General features: G+C 49.1%; 1 protein-coding gene across 3 annotated transcripts; it reads left to right on the top strand.

Moving 5' to 3' along the window:
- Positions 1-2,076: 2,076 nt before the first annotated feature.
- TCEA2 (transcription elongation factor A2) lies at positions 2,077-17,154 on the top strand. Of its 3 annotated transcripts, none has more exons than XM_033074699.2 (10): positions 2,078-2,263; positions 4,537-4,599; positions 5,190-5,295; positions 6,378-6,468; positions 11,437-11,570; positions 13,005-13,061; positions 13,767-13,921; positions 14,258-14,404; positions 16,225-16,296; positions 16,857-17,154. In XM_033074699.2, the coding sequence occupies exons 1-10, from the start codon at positions 2,195-2,197 to the stop codon at positions 16,863-16,865; spliced, it is 903 nt and encodes a 300-aa protein (XP_032930590.1). In that variant the 5' UTR covers positions 2,078-2,194; the 3' UTR covers positions 16,866-17,154. The 3 variants fall into 3 exon arrangements, with proteins under 3 accessions (XP_032930589.1, XP_032930590.1, XP_032930591.1); XM_033074700.2 differs by lacking the exon at positions 2,078-2,263 and adding an exon at positions 3,208-3,326; XM_033074698.2 differs by lacking the exon at positions 16,857-17,154 and having other exon boundaries at positions 2,077-2,263; positions 16,225-16,844.
- Positions 17,155-17,544: the final 390 nt, after the last annotated feature.

Genomic DNA, 17,544 nt, shown 5'->3' with positions numbered 1-17,544 from the left:
GCGCTGGCAGGGTGATGGCTCCTGCTCGAGGCAGGGATCGACGGGGGTGATGGCACTCGGCATCAGTGACTGTGTGCTCTGGAATCTGAGACACGTCCCCGGCCATACTTGTGGTCAGGAACCATCTCTGCACGGCAGCGACACAAACCACACTCACAGTGGCAGCAGTGCTGCTCGAGCGTGTCTCTGACGCCGAGGACCGGCGTGACCCGACCCCACACACGGGACAGGCAGCTGCCCGTTTCCAAGGACCTACCGAAGGTCCCCTTGTTGGGACTTGTTTCCTCCTCCCTAACAGAGGTGGGCCTCTCCAAAATGGTGATGACTGCACAGCCAGACCCTGCACACCTCAAAGGTTGGAGAAATTCCAGGTGCTGCAGAGCTGGGGTCACAACATGGGGTCAAGCCAAGAAGAGTTTCAAGGTATCACACCAGGGAGAGGGTCTGGGGCTCACACATGTTCTGGGGTCACCTTTGCTGATTTAGGGATGAACTGACACATATCTCACACATCCAGAGAGCAGCTCTTGCTCAAGGAGATCTCAAAGCTCTCTGGTATTGCTATAAAGAACAGCAAGCTGGTGGCTTGCTAGTGGGCAGATTTGGGGGTCAGGCTTCAGCACTGATCTGTTCAATACTTCTCTCTCTGGGGGTATTTAAAAACCATCTGGACATGTTCCTGTCACCTGCTTTAGGTGACCCTGACTTCAAAGGGGAGTTGGATGATCTCCAAACCCTTGAACCCCACCAATTCTATGATTCTATGATTATGCCCTCAGTGACTCAGCTGCCCCAGGACAGAGTGCAGTTGGAGATGAGCGCTGGGAATTCTGCTTCCCATGACCTGACTATGCATCCCGAGGCCACACGTAGCATTCCCTGTGCTTCCACATGATCTGCAGCTCCATCGGGGCAGGACACGGCCTCTCTTCACCAGCACAGTCAGGAAGGGCTCTCTCTGAAACTTCGGCGCTTGGCGAGGGCTGTGCAGGCGGCTGTGCATGGAAGGTCTCCCTCTGCCAGGAACCAGCTGGAGGCAGCGACAGCGCTCAGCAGCAGCTCCCGGGGGATGCGCTGCCCTCGCACAGTGTGCGAGTGCCATCTACAGGGGGCCAGCCTAGCCCCCCAAAACATCCTCTGGCCACTGGTAACTGCTGTGTGAGGGGCACCGCCTCGGTTATCCCGGGAGTGGGGTCAGCACAGCCGTGGACAAGAGTCACAGTCACAGAATGGTTTGGGGTGCAAGCAGCCGTAAAGCTCATCTGGTTCCAACCCCCTGCCATGGGCAGGGACACCTTCCACTGTCCCAGGCTGCTCCAAGCCCGGTCCAACCTGGCCTTGGACACTTCCAGGGATCCAGGGGCAGCCACAGCTTCTCTGGGCACCCTGTGCCAGGGTCTCCCCACCCTCACAGGGAACAATTTCTTCCCAATACTCTGCCCTCAGCGTGAAGCCATTCCTTTGCTCTGTCACTCCTGTCCAAAGCCTCCCTCCATCTCTATTCCAGCCCTTTTAGGCACGGGAAGGGACTTTAAAGGTCTCCCCGGAGCCTCCTCTTCTCCAGGACGAACCCCGCAGCTCTCAGCCTGTCTCCACTGCAGAGCTGCTCATTATCTCCGTGACCTGCTCCGAACCCGCAGCAGCATTTTGGGACACGGCCGTTCCTGCCGGGTCGTGGCACAGCCCCGGGGGTCCCTCAGCCCCGCGGGTCCCTCAGCCCCGTGGGTCCCTCAGCCCCGCGGGTCCCTCAGCCCCGCGGGTCCCTCAGCCCCGGGAGTCCCGGGGGTCGCTCAGCCCCGCGGGTCCCTCAGCCCTGGGGGTCCCTCAGCCCCGCGGGTCCCTCAGCCCCGCGGGTCCCTCAGCCCCGGGGGTCCCTCAGCCCAGGGGGTCCCTCAGCCCGGGCTCCGCTCCGGGGGCTCGGGGCGAATCGCGGTCCCCACAGCGCCCCCGGCGGCCGGGCGGCACCGCGCGGGACGGGCACGGGGCACGCTGGGAGCTGAAGTCCCGCCGGTGGGCAGCGCTCCGGCAGGCGGCGGGTGGAGCTGGCGTCCCGTGGACTACAACTCCCGTCGTGCCCCGAGCGCGCCCGCCCTGACTGCGGCACCGGGGGCTGAGGTGGGCACCGGGCACCGACCGCAGCTCCCCCCGCCCGGACCCCCGTCCGGCCCCGGCACCGATCCCGGGGAGCGGCGCGATGGGCGGGGAGGACGAGATCGTGCGCATTGCCAGGCGCCTGGACAAGATGGTGGCCAAGAAGAACGCGGTGAGTGCCGGCGGCAGGGCCCCCGCAGCCCGGTTGGGGTGGGGGCCGCCCCGTGCCCCGGGCTCTTGTCTGGCGGACGCGCCCCACGCCCTTTCCGCAGGGTCCCCTCCTCGCTGCCGCGCTGCTGGACCCCCACCTCTGCCTCGGTGCGCGTTGGGAGCGGCCTCCCCCTCCCCAGATCCCATTTCTGGGGCCTCTCTTTCAGTGCGCCCCGGTCATTACATCGTGCTGGAGCAGATGCTCACCCCATTAAGGTGGGGTTCTCTCCCCCAGGCCCATCGCCCTCTCCCTTCCGCATCCTTTGCGGAGGTGTGGGATCCACCCACTGCCAGTCGTTGGGAGGGCAGCCCTGTGTGCCCCCATCTCAGCGCCCTGTGCTGCCTGCCCCGTGTCTCCTCCTGCACAGCATCCTCAGCCCTTCTCCCCCGTCCCATTTGGAGCCCGGTGCTGATGGATTTGCTTCCTGCATCCCCATCCCACAGCTCAGTCCCAGTGGTCTCTGGAGTGTGGAGGGCTGGCCAGGCTGCTGTCTGCACTCGGGGAGTCTCGCAGGGTGTGCTGTGACCCGTGTGACAGCCTGGGAGACAGGAGCCGGTGTTCTCCAGCTCAGTGGGGTGTATCAGTGCTCGTAGGAACACAGTGTCATGCAGGTGCTAAGGCAGAAAGCTGACAAGGGTTTGTGATGGAAGTAGGTTGCACATCTGTGTTTGGGGTGGGGGACAGGGATTTTGGATCTGGGAAGGGCTGTGGGGAGTGAGAGATGGTGGGCGAGGAGGGGAAGGGATTAGAGGAGTGGGATATTCATATGGTGGGATGCTGGGTGCTGTTATCACATGAACTTTGAGATGTTGGACTGACCCTGCCAGCCGTGGGTGGGGCAAACACTGTCACTTGCGTCGCTGCTGGAACAACCCAGGGAAGTGTGTTTGTGCTAAAGCACAGCCTGTGATGTCTGTTCTTGCTGGTGGCAGGTTTTCAGCATCAGTGTTGAAATAGGAAAGGAGCAGTTTTGCAGAATTTGCTTCCAGCTTCATTGGGAAAGAGGCAGCTTCTTACAGGAGGGGTATGCAACATTTCCTCTTGGCTGGCATTTGAGATAGTGCTGGACTGCAGCATGTTGTGTGTTGGCTAATCTTAGAACTCTTCCTGCAGGACAGTTTCCTGGAGTACCTGTTTGTTGCTCTAGTTTTTTCGTGGATCCTCATTTGCTGCCATTGTGCCGAGTGGCTCCATTTGGAGTCGGGAGTCACCGGGTCACTTTGGGTGTTCAGGGCTGGAGGAACGGGAAGGTGTGAAACTCCCTGAGGGGGAAGTCAGTCATTCTGGGTACGGTAAATGTGTGTGGTTTATGCTGGTGTGAGTTGCTTATGTGCACGCTGAAAGCTTTGACTCTGCTTTGATTTTGGCATCTGTTCTGTAGGGTGGATTGCAGCTGGACTGCTTCCTGGGATGAGTTGGAAGCAGCCCTTCTGCATAGGGAGGATGGGATGTGAGGACAGGGCTGGCAGTGCAGGCCGCTTCCATTCCCTACAGTGGTGGCTGTTCGGGCCTTGTGCTGCAACTGTGCCTGGAGTGGTCGGTGTTGTAAATGAGCTGCTAAACGTGAACACTGGAAGCCTTGTTTGAGGGAAGGGGGTTGGGAGGAAAGAGCCAGCTGAATGGAGACAGGCCTACACCAGCCTGGGATGTGCTAGAGGGAGACAAGAGATTTCCAGTTCTCTGAGTGACTGCCAGTTTTAGGTTTCTACAGATTCCTAGTCAGATTTTTCCTGATCCTGGGTTCTGGGATGTAGAGATGATGTAAGGAGACTTCACAGAAAAAGTTTCAAGTGGTCTACTCTTCAGCATCACAGCTTGCTGGCTTTGCTGCTGGTCTCAGCTTTTGTCCTGAGCAGAGTGGGGTATTAATATGAAAACTAGGAAACAACTACATGGAGTCATTGTCAACTGTAATGCAGAGTGTGTTTTTCAGGTGTTAAAAATGTTCAGCATGCCAGGTAAGAATAATAAACTAATGTTGCACTTGCACCATACACAAGCAAGGACCTGTAGCACTCCATGGTGTTCTGTTTTGCCCATTGCAATAATTCAGGTGCCTTCAGGTTGCAGGATCTACTGTCTGTCTGGAACAGCAACCCCAGCAGTGAGCTTGCTGATGTTTCAGGGAATGCTTGTTGGTGTTTTTCCCTTTAAATTCAACTTTCTATGTCTGTTCCCAAGCTGTTGAATTTTTTTATTAAAAGCTGAGGCACTCTTTCTCTTTTCCTCTCCAGGAAGGTGCAATGGATTTACTGAAAGAACTGAAAAGTATGCCTATGACTTTGGATTTACTGCAGGTGAGTTGCAAAGCTGAAGCTTGCATCTGGATGAGTTCAAAATGTTGTTTAAATAAACTTAATAGATTTCCTCACACTTCTTGATGTAAAGAATCAAAATAAACATTAAATCCAATAAAACAGTGCAGAAGTTCGGTTTTGGACTTGCAGTAAAAGAGTTCTGGGTCACCATGTGTAACTGCTCAAATCTTGTTTGTAGACTGCAAAAAGAGGAAAGACTGGCTTAAAGCAGCAAACACAGAGGGCAGTCGTGGGAGAAGTTCTTTGTAATGTTGATATTTAGGACATTGGGGAGGAGTGAGCAGAATTACAATTTGGAGGCTGTGATGTATCTTGGAGTTTTTCACTCTAAGCTTGAATGTCACAAGTGTGTAGGGAGGGGATTTGTGGGGGATTGGATGTGTCTTCTCTTCAGTTGTGCAAGCTGGAGAGTGTCACTTCCCTCCTCCAAAGTTGTAAGGATCGTGGAATCATTCTGCAAGCCTTTGGATACTCCTGTGGCTTTGACTTTGTCGTGGTTATTTGAGATTTCAGTTAGGGACTAAGGATGAATTTGTTCTGGAGTGATTCACTGGGGTGTTCACTTGCAGTCCACCCGCATTGGGATGTCGGTGAATGCACTGAGGAAGCAGAGCACAGATGAAGAAGTGATATCACTTGCCAAATCCCTCATCAAATCTTGGAAGAAACTTCTAGGTAAGGAAATCAGCATGTTCCTGTCAGATTCAGCTTGAGAACAAGCTGCCTTCAGTGGGAGGCTGAGTTTTTTGGGAGAGCTTATCTCTTGATCTGAATAAACATTCTAGCAAATCAGCCTTTACAATTCCACCCTCTCTGTCTTTCAAGTTTTGTGTCCTATCATGCATCCCCCTAGATTTAGCTCCTGTTTCCAGCTCATCATTGGAAGAGGATTGCAAACTTCGGGACTGTTAACTTATACCTCATCACATAATAATTAGCAATGCTATTTGTAGAAACAGTATCTGTGCTCTGAACCCTGCGCTCCCACTTGTGATCTGTGTGGCATTAACACCATGTGTGCTGTCAGCCTTGTGCAACAGCTCAGCAAGGGAAGTGCTGGAATGCATTTTGAGTGGTGAGTTGGAGAAGGATCTTTGTCCACCATCTTGTCACATAAACTCACATGGACCATTTCCAGCTGGGGAGGCTTTCCTGGTTATGGGCTCCCATTTCTTGCTAGGCTGGATGAGTGTTAAAAGAGCTCTTTTCCTGTTCTGCCTGGATTGTTACCTTCTCATTAGATTGGCTAGACTCAGACAATTTACTTCAGGGTCAAACTTGTTCTACAGTGTCATGAAAGTCCTCTCCAGGACTGTGCTGTTGGCTTTCAGCAGCACCTGGGAATCAGAAGAAGCTGTACTCCCACAAGGACCAGCCTGTACTGGCTCTTCAGCTCATGTTGGCCTGAAATTCTGCCTTTAGTTGCTTGAGAGAACTTGATCTAATCCCTGCTCAGCAGCCTCTGAAAGAAACTTTTGTGAAGAGGCATGTCTTGTGAGGAAGCTTATCTTCCAGGCAGGGAAGTGATTGCTCTCTAGTTTGGTGAAGAAAGCTTTTGTTTGAATTAGTTTCTACTTGGAGGCAAGGAAAAGGTCTGTTGGAAGGCAGGAAGGCCATAAAGGCATTTTCTCCTGATTCTTTTTGGGAGAATAATAGCTTGCTTTAGGCCAACAGTGGGTAGTGTGAAAACATTGAGGAGTGTAGGCAGGGCTGTAGCATAAAGACCAGTTCTGAATGGATTCCTCTTTTGAACACAGATGCTTCTGAGGAAAAAAATGAGGAGAAAAAGAAAAGCCTGTCTTTGCCAACATCTTCTTCCAGGGAGACTGGTAACTCAAGAGACCAAAGGTAATACTTCCCTTTTACCAAAGATGACACTGTTAGAGAATTTAAGTTTTCTTAAGGAACTTCACTGTAATTCTTATATGCCTGAGTCAGAAATATTGTATAGTCAAATTTCTGGTCAGGGACACTGAAAATGTTTCTTCTTCAAGGTTGATCTGAGTGGTGTTATTAACTAACTGTAATACAGAAATACACATCTAAAAATACAGTGGCTTTAGTGAGTTTTAAAATTTTGTTCATATTTTATTTAATGTTTTTTACTCTTGGTTATGGTTTTTTTTCTAGTAGTACAACATTCCCCTATTTTTTTTTATGTTCTATTTTGATGCGTTTTTGTTTATTTCTAACTTTGAACTCCTTAGAATGAAGATTATTTTTGGCCTTTGCAGTGTCAAGTGATGGATGGGATTGATTGATACATTACTAGAGTAAAACTTCCATTTCTTTGTCCTTGACAAATGGCAGCAGAAGTCCCCTTTTCCCTGTGGCTGATGTCCCCCAGCTGGCAGGTCAGCTGCCTGCTTGCTCTTTGCCATGCCTTGACTGCTGCATCCTGTTTCCACTGCCTGTGACTGCAGTTGTTGAGTGCAGACAGTGATCAAAGGGGAGGGGAAAAATGGGATTGAAAGCTTTGTTCTAGAAATTTCTCCCAGCCTCAGATCCCAGGAGGGTGTGTGCTTCCTAGATTTGGCTCCTAAGTGATTTAGCCAATTTCCCAAGTTTGACAGAAGATTTAGAGCGGTCAGGCTGTCGTCCTGCTGGCTTGCAGGATTTTCCATGTTTGCAACCTTTGTTGGTCACTTTCTTGTCACTTCTTTGTTTTTGCTCAGCTCTCTCAGACTTGGCACTTCAGGGTGAGCCCTGATACAGAGCTGCTGATGCTGATCTCCATGGCTTTAAATGATTGGTATCTCTGTTTGTTTCACTTCCATCAAATGGAAAAAAGGATTTGCTAAGTATTGCAAACTTCAGGGCCAGGCTGGAGTTCAGTGATGCAGTACAGAATGGGAGCCAGGACTGCCCAGATCTGTGTGGGATTTCACTTGAAACAGGATCTTGGCTGTAGGCACAGAGGCAAAACCCCTCCTTGCTACCTCCTTTGTCACTTATCATGGGGTATGTGGAGTGGAGCTGTGCTGCTGATGTTCCCTTGTGCCTTAATGTGCTGCAGATACTGCAGTTTTATGGGGTTTTTTAATCCTTGTTGCTTTTTACAAGTATTCAGCCTCCATCTTCAGACTAGCAAAGCATCCCCTTGGCTGTGAAGGATGAACAGAAGCCAATGGATTAGCGTAGCCTAGACCAGGAGCAGGGGCCAGCTCTGGGTGTCAGTCTGTTGAGCCAGGCTCTCTTCCAGAAACAGGAATGTTTTTGCTCCAGTCCTGTAAAATAAACTACTAATCTGCCTTAAAAAAATAATAATTTATTGGCAGAGCAGAGTGTCTGTTCTTTGAAGCAGAGACTGCAGTGGAGTCAGACTGGTTGCTCTGTGTGTGATAGCTGGTTCAGATGAGGCTGCTGTCAAGACACCAAAAAGATCAGTTTGTATTCAGATATTTCAGCCTCTTAGTCTATTAGATATTGGCTGTGCCTTCCATTTTGGTCAGGGAAAAATATTTGACTAACTCTTAGCTTGAAACTCATCTTGCTTTCTGGAGCACAGATGTGGAAATCCCTGTGTAGTGACTGGAGCTATCACTGCAAGACCTGAAGGCTCTGAGCCAGCCAGCGTGGAGCTGGCACCTGTGAATTTAGATGCTGCATTACTTTAATCTAAAGCATATTCTGTTGTGCTGTAGAGTTTCAGAGCTATAGTGTAGTACATTTTAATGGGCTGTGTCTAATGTTTCTGTGTCTGGCAGCATGAGGTTTTTCTTTTCCAGGATTCTCTAAACTGCCTTTATTAGGAGCTTTTGGATCTGTGGCCTGAATTTAGCTCTTCTGTAGGATTTTCTTCCAGTGCAGCCCTGAGTTCTGCTTGCAGTCCCTGGCTGCTGCTTTGCCACCATTTTGTTCCAGCATAGCCTTGTTTTATGTATAAACTTTTGCTGCCTGGGTAAATTTACAAGCTCTTTCTCCTGTTTAACAGGAACAGTGTGAACCACAAGGATTTCCTGAAATAAGTCTTCTAGGTTTGTTTGAGCTCTATTTCCCAACTATTCTATTTATAAACTAACCTCTAAACCTTAATAAATAATTTTCTGTCTTTGGAATGGCTGAGAAATCTGTTTTATCTAATTCTTGAGGGATCAGCTCTCATCTCAGTGCATGGATGATGTGTGTGTGTGCAGGAAAAAGTATCTTTGCTCATCAGCTAACAAAAGTGGGACTGCCATGCATCTTGTTGAGCTTTTGTCCACCCCCCAAGGAATAAACATCTCAATATTCAAGTTGATAGCATTTGCAGGTAGAACCTTCCTGAAAAATCAGGTATTATCTCTGCAAATCCAGGTTTGAAGATTTGTGTTTGAGGACTCATTGGAGTGAAGGTCAGTGCTCTGAGTTCACACTGAGGTCACTGAGTTCACACACAAGGTTCTGCTCTGGGAAACCTTTGTCTGTTGCTTGCAAAATGATACAAAATTTAAATCTGGAAGAGCTCTCAGGGAAACATCTCCTGCAGCCCCTCCTCAGCACAGCACAACCTCTGCTCAATCTGTCCCTGAGGCTTTTTTCAAGCTCTTTGACAACCCTAGAAAACCTCAGGGCAGGGCATTTCCACAGCTGCCCTTGGCAGTATTTCCAGTTCCTAACTCACCTTTACAGTTTCAAACTTACTGTCAATCAAAACCTATCTTACTAAACCCATTTCTACACCCTTCTGTGGATTTTTTCCTACCATCTTCCTTTGTAAGGAATTTCAGGACTTGTCTCCTTTAAGTTTCCCTTGCCACAAACCACCCATATTCCTTCAGTCCTTCCTTTTACTGTAAGTATGTTTTGCCTTTGTCTTTTGGGAAGTCTAATTTTTCCAAACTATTTTATGTAACATGAGAAGCTGTGATTTTTTTTAGATGGGTTATTCCTGAATTATGGGTTATTCCTTAGTGTATGCTCTGGTATATACACCCCCATGAGTGTTGCCTGTGATTTGTGTGTTGCTTCTTAAGCACAAAAGTACCTGATGGCAGTTTCTACATTCCAGATGGGAGAAAATCATCATCTAATGGATTATTTAAAGGCTAAGTTGTTTCTTCTTTCTGTAACATGTGCAGTGTAAATCCTATTGAATGTTTTGAGCTGTTTGCACACAAATCTGTTTTTTAATAAGCTCCTGCAGTGCTGACCAGTAAAACCAGCTGGTAAAAAGGGGTTTTATTCAGCTACTGGTCAAAGAGAAACACAGTGAGCTCATAGTATATTCTCCCTCACAAAGTGCATCATTTCCTTCATATGAGCAAGAAATCAAAGTTTTGTTTTGGTTTGACCTGAACAATCTGCTGGAGGTTCACTTGTGGGTGCTTCTGAAAAGGGCTTGGTGAGGTTCTGAGCTGTGAAAATCCAGTAGCCCCACTGGTGATATGTGGGATTTGAGCCAGATTGGATATGACCTTAGTCACAGGAGCTCCCAGGATAAGTCCCTAAAGTCATCTGGCTCAGTTTGTGTGGCAGCAGATTCGGAAGGTTTCCAGCTTAGTGCTGTTTTTTTGTGAGCTGACTAATCCCTTCCTGGACAGTGTAGTGGAAGTGCTTGTTCATAACAAATTTATTTTTGATGGCAAAGAACTGTCAGTAGTGACCCAGCTTAACAAATATTGTCAAGCCACTTGGATCTTCAAGAAGATATTGCCAGCATGGCATGGGTGAAGTACTGAGGTTTCTTTTTTCCCCTTTCTGTCTCTTTGTGCAATAATGGCACCAGGCATTGGCCATAAATACAGGAAATTTTACAGCCAAATGACCAAAGCCAGAGCAATCTCTGCTGAAAAAAACTGCTGTTCTGCTGCCTAGATTTAAGGGGAAGAACAAAGCTCTAGAAAATCATCTGTGAATCATACTAACTCAGATCTTTTACCAGCAGTGTTTGCAGGGCTGACTAACTCCATGTGCAGATGTTAGGCTTTCTGGGTGCACAACCAGCTGAGCTGCTCACTGAGGTTCCTTCTTTGCATGCAGACCCCGCAGCAGTGACTCAGCCTGCCCACATCATGTGCTGATTGTGCAGGCAGGTCTCCATCCAGCTCCCCTGGCAGGTGACCTGTCTGAGTCAGCCACAGCAGGTGTTTGCATTCCCTTTGCATTCCCTGTGCCCGTGGCTGCTCGCAGGTGGAAATGGAGTTATTTTTGAGAGCAAAGCAATATTTCTTAGTCCTGTGCAAGCCTGGCATCTGTATGAGCTGTGTAGGGCTGCTCTTCTGTGAGATGAGTAATCAGTGTCTTGCTCAGATTACAGGAAAAAGGAAGAACCTTTTATGTGCTACTCTTTGTTGGTGGTGTTTTTAAAATATCAAAGCTGAAGGAGCCGTTTTCTTTCTTTTTCTTTGTTTTCCGTAGCACAGCTCCTTCTTCTGGAGCTTTCTGATTGCTTTCTGCTGAGGGCAGTTATGGGCCTGATGTCCTGCAAAGTTAAAGAGGAAAGAAGTACCATGAATCTGCACTGCACACTGAGAAAGTGCTGATGGTCTCAGATGTCCTGAGTGTATTTGGGTTATTGGTGGTGTCCAACAGTAATATTTTCACTTGATGCCCAGTGGTGCAGCAGCTGTTGAATATCACAAGATGGTTGGCAGTGTTATTCATGGATTAAACCTCTGCTGGCAGGCAGCAGTTCCACAGGAGAGCTCGTGTGTGGGCTGAGGGCGTTGGCTGCTGTGTTGTGCTCTGTGCTGATTTGGGACAATGACTCTGCACTGTGTTCTGACTGGTTCTGTATTATGATTAACAGGATGCTTGGCTACATACCTGCTGCTTCCTTCTCTGCTCTCAGTGGCCCAAACTGAGACATTCTGACAGGTGAAGTTTTTCTTTTAGCTCCACCAAAAGGCAGGAGCCTCCAAAGACTCCGACCACCCCCAAAATCACCACCTTCCCTCCGGCCCCCATCACCTGCGACGCTGTGCGCAACAAATGCAGGGAGATGCTGACAGCAGCTCTGCAGTCTGATGGTAAGTGCTGGGGGAAGCCATGCATTGCCCCAAGAGCTTCACAGCTCCTGGACCATTCTGACAGAGACTGTCAGTGCCAGCTCAGTGTAGACACACTGTTCTGGAGCAGCCTTGCCACAGGATTATTGCCAGCAGCTCAGTCTAGCCACTGGTCATCCCTTTGATGGAGTGGCTGCTGTTGCAGCATTTTCAGACACTTACACAGGGACCTGGCTGGAGCTGGAGGCATGACAATGGTCAAGCAATGCCTGTTAAGAACATGGGGTTTGTCACACAGGGTTACTTGGGGTCTGCTGCTCTGCAACATGGGGTGGTCTGTGCAGATCTTTAATCTATCAGGTGTGCAGGGATTTGCTTCACTTTCTAGATCTTTTCTGATTGCTGTAAAATGAAGCTGTCTTTCCTGTCACCCTTGGGGCACAAAGTGAAGCTGTAACTCAGTACATGGACTTTGTAGGAATGGTGCTTATGCCAGTTAGATTCTGCTGTCAGACTCTGCTGCCTTTGTAGACAGGAGCTCCTTAATTACTGTGGTCCTCTGGATTGGGGGTGGAACAGATCCCTCTTGCATTCAGATTGTGCACTCTCAAGTGAGAGGCAGGTGCTCAGCATGTCTAGAAGTTTGCGCATCTGGTTATGTCCACATTGCAGATTCTTCAAAAAAATTGGGGTCTAAGCACTGGAGAGTCTTATTAATTTAGAGCCAAGGAATGTATATGACAGATAGAGAAGTTCATGAGGTCTTAATTTCTAGCCTTCCTGTGCATGTGCATGTGTTTATATGCTGCATTAAATGCTTTGCACAGCTCTTAGAAAAACCCTTTCCATATGAAAACTTGGAAGGAGTTCCCTTGAGCCTTTTCCTAAGCTCAGTTGTGCCCTACCTTCCCTGCTTTATGGTGTTGGTTATCATACTGACTGTCCAAATCCATGGCAGTTATGTATTCTGTATGATGCTGTTTAACTGGTGTGTGGGGGAAGAGGGGAAGAGCAGACAGTCCTGAGGTGAGATGAAGAAGGAAGGCTTGATCTCAATGCTGCACACCTCCAGGCCCTCCCACATGGTTGATCTGAGTAGAGTTACTTCTCATTGGGATGAATATCTGAGGAAACTCAATTCCTGCCTATATAGATTTTATTTCAATTATATGAAAAATACATTGGAAAACTAAGTTCTTGGGCCAAGGCTGTTGTTACCTTTGTCTCATGCAGTCCATATTCTGGAGGCACAGGGCACAGACTGGCTAGATTAATCTGTTTTCATCACTGCCCTTTTCCAAAGGGTCAGAGAGTACCAAGAGCAAAGGCCAAGATACCATCTGATGGGGAGAGCATGTGAATCAAACCAGCAAACTGTCCAGATCAGAAACACTGAGCCTGGGGAGCCCTGGCTTGGTTGGAAGGAACTGAGCTCCTGTTTTTAATGTCTTACAGATGACTACATCGCCATCGGTGCCGACTGCGAGCACATAGCAGCCCAGATTGAAGAGTATATCCTTGCTGTACAGTGCTTCCTCCAGGGCCTGCATGCCTCCAGCAGTGAAATCTGTGTGCTCAAAGGAAAAATGGGACTGTCTGTGCATAAATGTTCTGCTGCAGCTTCTCAGGGTTCTGGGTCTGGTTCCAACTCTGCTTGGCTGAGTCCTGGACCACTAAGGAACTACCAATGTGGAGTAGGGAGCTCAGAGACTGGAATGCCTAGTTTGTCCTTCCCATCAGAGTGCTGTTTCCTGCTTTTGATTCTGCTTCCAAATACATGCAACTTCCCTGTGCTCCCTGTTGAGGAGAGTGTGCTGATCTAGACAAAAGCGATGTAAAGGATGGAGCAATGAGGATCAAGTTCCATGTTGATGTCAGATAAGCCTTATGGAGGAGTTTGCTTGGTTTGGGGACTGTGGGGTTGGAGGTGCAGCTGAGCTCTCAGTGGAAGGGTTTGTGGCTGCCTTGCTGAGAGAAAGGGAAGGTTGCAGAACCTGAGCATAGCTGAATATTTCCAGCACAGTGAAAAAGCCCAAGCTGGAATCCCCTGGACTTTGGGATTGTATAAACCTGCTCTCAAATCCAGCACAGACCTCCCAGAGCTGTTAGGTCCCAGCACCTCTATCCTGGCAGTGGGTGACAATCCCTGCTCTTTATGGGTGGCTGGGAAGTGCTTGATGCCCCTGGGTTGGTTGCAGGCTCCTTGACTGCCCTTACGCATCTACCAGGATGTCAAGAACACCGACATGAAATACAAAAACCGTGTCAGGAGCCGCATCTCCAACCTGAAGGACTCCAAAAACCCTGAGCTGAAAAAGAACGTGCTGTGTGGGGCCATCACCCCCGAGCAGATTGCAGTGATGACCTCAGAGGTGAGGGAGCCTGAGGAGCAGGGTTTGCTTTTCACAGGGGAAGTGTCCTGAGGCTTGGCTGGGCTGCTGCCAGGGTTGCAGTTTTCTCAACTGGCAGAGTGCATGGAGTGAGCTTGCAGTGGGGTTTGCAGTGTGGAGAGTGGTTTGTTGGGCCTTCACATCATTCTGGGGCCCTGGGTATGAACCAGAAACCAGAATTGCAACAGGCTTTCTGTCTTAATGCCCATCTGTCAGGCTGCCTTGTTCTGTTGGCTGTTTCCACTGTAGTGGGTGTGGTGGTAAAACTGGGCAGATGTGATTTTATTGCTTTTTAAAAATTTTTTTCTTTTTTTAAAGGAAATGGCCAGTAATGAGCTGAAAGAGATCAGGAAAGCCATGACAAAAGAAGCAATCCGAGAGCATCAGATGGCCAAGACAGGAGGGACACAGACTGACCTCTTCACCTGTGGGAAATGCAAGAAGAAGAACTGCACCTACACCCAGGTTGGTTTTCCTGCTCCTGTCTTGGCCTCTGCACAGGACATGATCTGTCACAGTCACAAGCTCACACTGCTCCATGACAGGCCCTGCAGCACAACACAGATTTTGCTACTGGTGGACAGAAAACACTCATCACTGTCTAAAATGTACTTCTGCACGTGTTTCTGTGAGCTTGTGTAACTTTTTGGCTCACTTATACAAGAGCAGGAGTTGTGCAGCACTGAGGAAGCTTTCAAAACTTCAGCAGTGCTCTACACTGAAAGTAGGTGCTGGGAAGGGTGGGATTCAGACAAGAAAGGAGTGGGTAGTATAGAGGAGAGGCTGCAGAAACTGAGTCAGACATGTTGATGGTATTAAAAGCACAAATTAAGAATATAGATAACCTGCAGCTGGATCAGTTCCAACTTACTTAAAATCAAATAGCATGAAATGGGTGAAACAAAAGGAATAAATGAAGCTGTGATGTAAGCAGACAGAGGATTTTCCTTCCCCATGGCCAGCTGCTGGAAGCCTTGTGCATTACCAGTGCTTTTTAGCTCCCATGTTCATGCCAGGCATCTGGAGATAAATGTGTCTTTGCTGTGAGTCAGTGGTTTAGAATGTGCAGATACCCAAAAATGCACCAGCAGCCACCAGATTGCTGCTGAGTGACTGCGCACAAACTGCGTGTGCAAGTGCCGGCTGAGACTCCTGCATCTGCTTGGACTTGACAGACAAACACATGGAAGGAGAAGGAGATCCAGGAATCTGACTAGGGAGTTTCCTTTGGCTCAGCAGCAGCCTTGCATCCCACAGGCTGGCTCAGGCAAGAGGCCTCGCTCTGCCAGTGCTCCCAGTAAGCATTCCTGGGCTGTCCCAGCACATGGCACTGTCTCCACCTGTAGTGGACTGGAGTTTGACTGCTTGGCATTTGAGCAGGAGACAGCAGTGTCTTCTAAATAGAAATATCAGGAGGTTTTCTGTATTTTGATTTGTTTTCTAGTGAAATCACTAGTGGGTGATGAGATGTAAATCTCACGTAGATGAACTGGCATTTATGAGCGCGTTGAAAGCAGACAGTAAAGGGGGAGAATTACAGAATTTAGCTATCCAGCATTCTTGCAAAAATGGTTAATTTACATCATGCAAATCCTGTGACTGTTGCACATTGAGTAATTACACACATGGATCACCATAATCACCCCTCAGCACAGTTCTGCCTGACTAGTGTGGGGAGTACCAGTGTTTTCAGTCTAGATCTGCCTTGTGGTATTCAAATGCCACGAAAATCTGGTTTTTAGTAAAGTATGTGTTTCTGGCAAGAGCCAGTCAGAGGCAGCAATCACATCTGGCTTAAATATCAGAGTTCCTTAATGGCTCAAACACAAACCAGACTGGAACTGTGCAGAACCTGGTAACCCGGAGTGTGTTCCTGTGAGGCCAGGATGTAGGACTGCTCTGTAAATGGGAATGGCTTGAGTGCTTTTTTATGTTCTTATGCTTGGGACTGAGGGGTTTGTCATGGCAGTGCTGGCCACATCCCTTCCTGGGGGACAGTTTGGGGAGGGATTGGCTGTGGGCATGTTCACTTCCAGTCATGTGCAAGAAGTGGGCAGCAGATGGGGTGAGGAGGGAAATATGCTGTCCCAAAACTTGTCACTCAGGTAATGTCAGACTAAAGGGGGTCATAACACAACACCAGACTTACTTTACTGGAAAGCTCCTTTTGCCATCCCAAACCTTGATCTCTCATTGACTTTGTGAGCCCAGCACGAATCCCTGGAGGCTGGAGGGACAGGGCCATGTGTGATGCTGAGCTCTCACCTCCCTTCTGTCCCCCCCAGGTGCAGACCCGCAGCTCTGACGAGCCCATGACCACCTTCGTCGTGTGCAACGAGTGTGGGAATCGCTGGAAGGTAGCACACCAGGGCTATTACTGGCACTGAGGGGTGTTGGGGAGGCTGCACCCACCATGCTGCAGGCCCTTGGCTGCTGCTCAGAGGTGCTTGCCAAACCCTCACTGGCTCTAGAGAGTGATCTTTTCCCCCAGCACAAAGGCAAGAGCTTTTGGGTTCGTTCCTGCAGACCAGCTGGGGTCAAGTCTCATTTCCACATTCCCACATTCCCTGTTCTTTCCTCATATCCCTTCTTCCATAACCAGCTTTACAGTGCTTTCCACGCTGAGGGTAGTGGTGATAATGTTCTAGATTTCAAAACTGCTCTTTCATGCTGTGCACAGAGCTCAGGGGTGAGCAGAAACCTCCTGGTCAGTGGCAAGCAGAAATGATGCCACTACAAAGTGCCAAAGAGCCACAGCGAGAGATTCACATGGGACCTCCCTTTGGTCCCTGCTTCTGAGAACCCCCAAGCCCTTGCCAGCTTCTGAAACAAGCCCACACCTGGATCCTTACCTTCTTCTGCAGCTCCCCTTGGCAGTGAGGTTTCTAATTGGGGTTTAAACTCCCTTCTCTTGCAGTTCTGCTGACATGTGCCATGGCCGAGAGCGGCAGCCAAACGCAGACCCGAGCGCAGCCTCCACACGCCGGCTCCCACGGCAGTTGTGTTTTGTGTCCCAGTGAGTTTGCATTGTCACACACTGAGAGCAGCAGCGGGGAGGCCTGGGCCTCACAGAGAGCCACAGCCCTGGGCTGACAGGTTGGCAGGAGAGCTCACTAAACGCACCCAGTCATTACTTTCTCATCCAAGCGAGTACGGTCACTTTCTCTTCAAAACTAATATTAAACATTTTTGTCAGTTTCTGACTTTTATTTCAACTGTGTGTGCAGCACTTGGTTTTTCCAGCATGGGAACTTGACAGGCGGTCCATGTCCAGGTGGATGAGGACTGAATAATGCCTGGAGCAGCAGAAAGTGAGATGTGACTTGCAGACACACCCTCTGAGTGAAGGCTTGTTTCTGTCACCTCGTGGAATCTCAGCCACTGGGCCAAGGCCTGGGGCAGCTGGGTGGGCAGCACTGTTGACAGGACACAACTTTTGGAGCAGAGATCAGATGTTGCTTCCATCTTGGCAACATTCACTGGATTGTGCATTGATTCCTTGGCATCTTGAGCCTTTAAATGTCAATAGCATTGGCTGCTGTGAAGATAAGAATGTTGTAACAGGTTGTAACAGACTGAAAGCAGAAAATCCCACCCTGAACTGT

Source organism: Catharus ustulatus, chromosome 17 (genome assembly GCF_009819885.2).
Source record: "Catharus ustulatus isolate bCatUst1 chromosome 17, bCatUst1.pri.v2, whole genome shotgun sequence".
Lineage (NCBI taxonomy): Eukaryota > Metazoa > Chordata > Aves > Passeriformes > Turdidae > Catharus > Catharus ustulatus.
The sequence above is the reverse complement of the archived record's forward strand: the minus strand, read 5'-3'. Positions and strand labels throughout refer to the sequence as shown.

What these genes read in the sequence shown, in the direction of transcription:
- TCEA2 (XM_033074698.2), top strand. Translation starts at nt 2,195, where the DNA reads ATGGGCGGGGAGGACGAGATCGTGCGCATTGCCAGGCGCCTGGACAAG. An exon ending in TGACTTTGGATTTACTGCAG is followed by an intron (nt 4,600 to 5,189) that starts GTGAGTTGCAAA and finishes GTTCACTTGCAG; the next exon opens with TCCACCCGCATTGGGATGTC. An exon ending in AGCAGCTCTGCAGTCTGATG is followed by an intron (nt 11,571 to 13,004) that starts GTAAGTGCTGGG and finishes AATGTCTTACAG; the next exon opens with ATGACTACATCGCCATCGGT.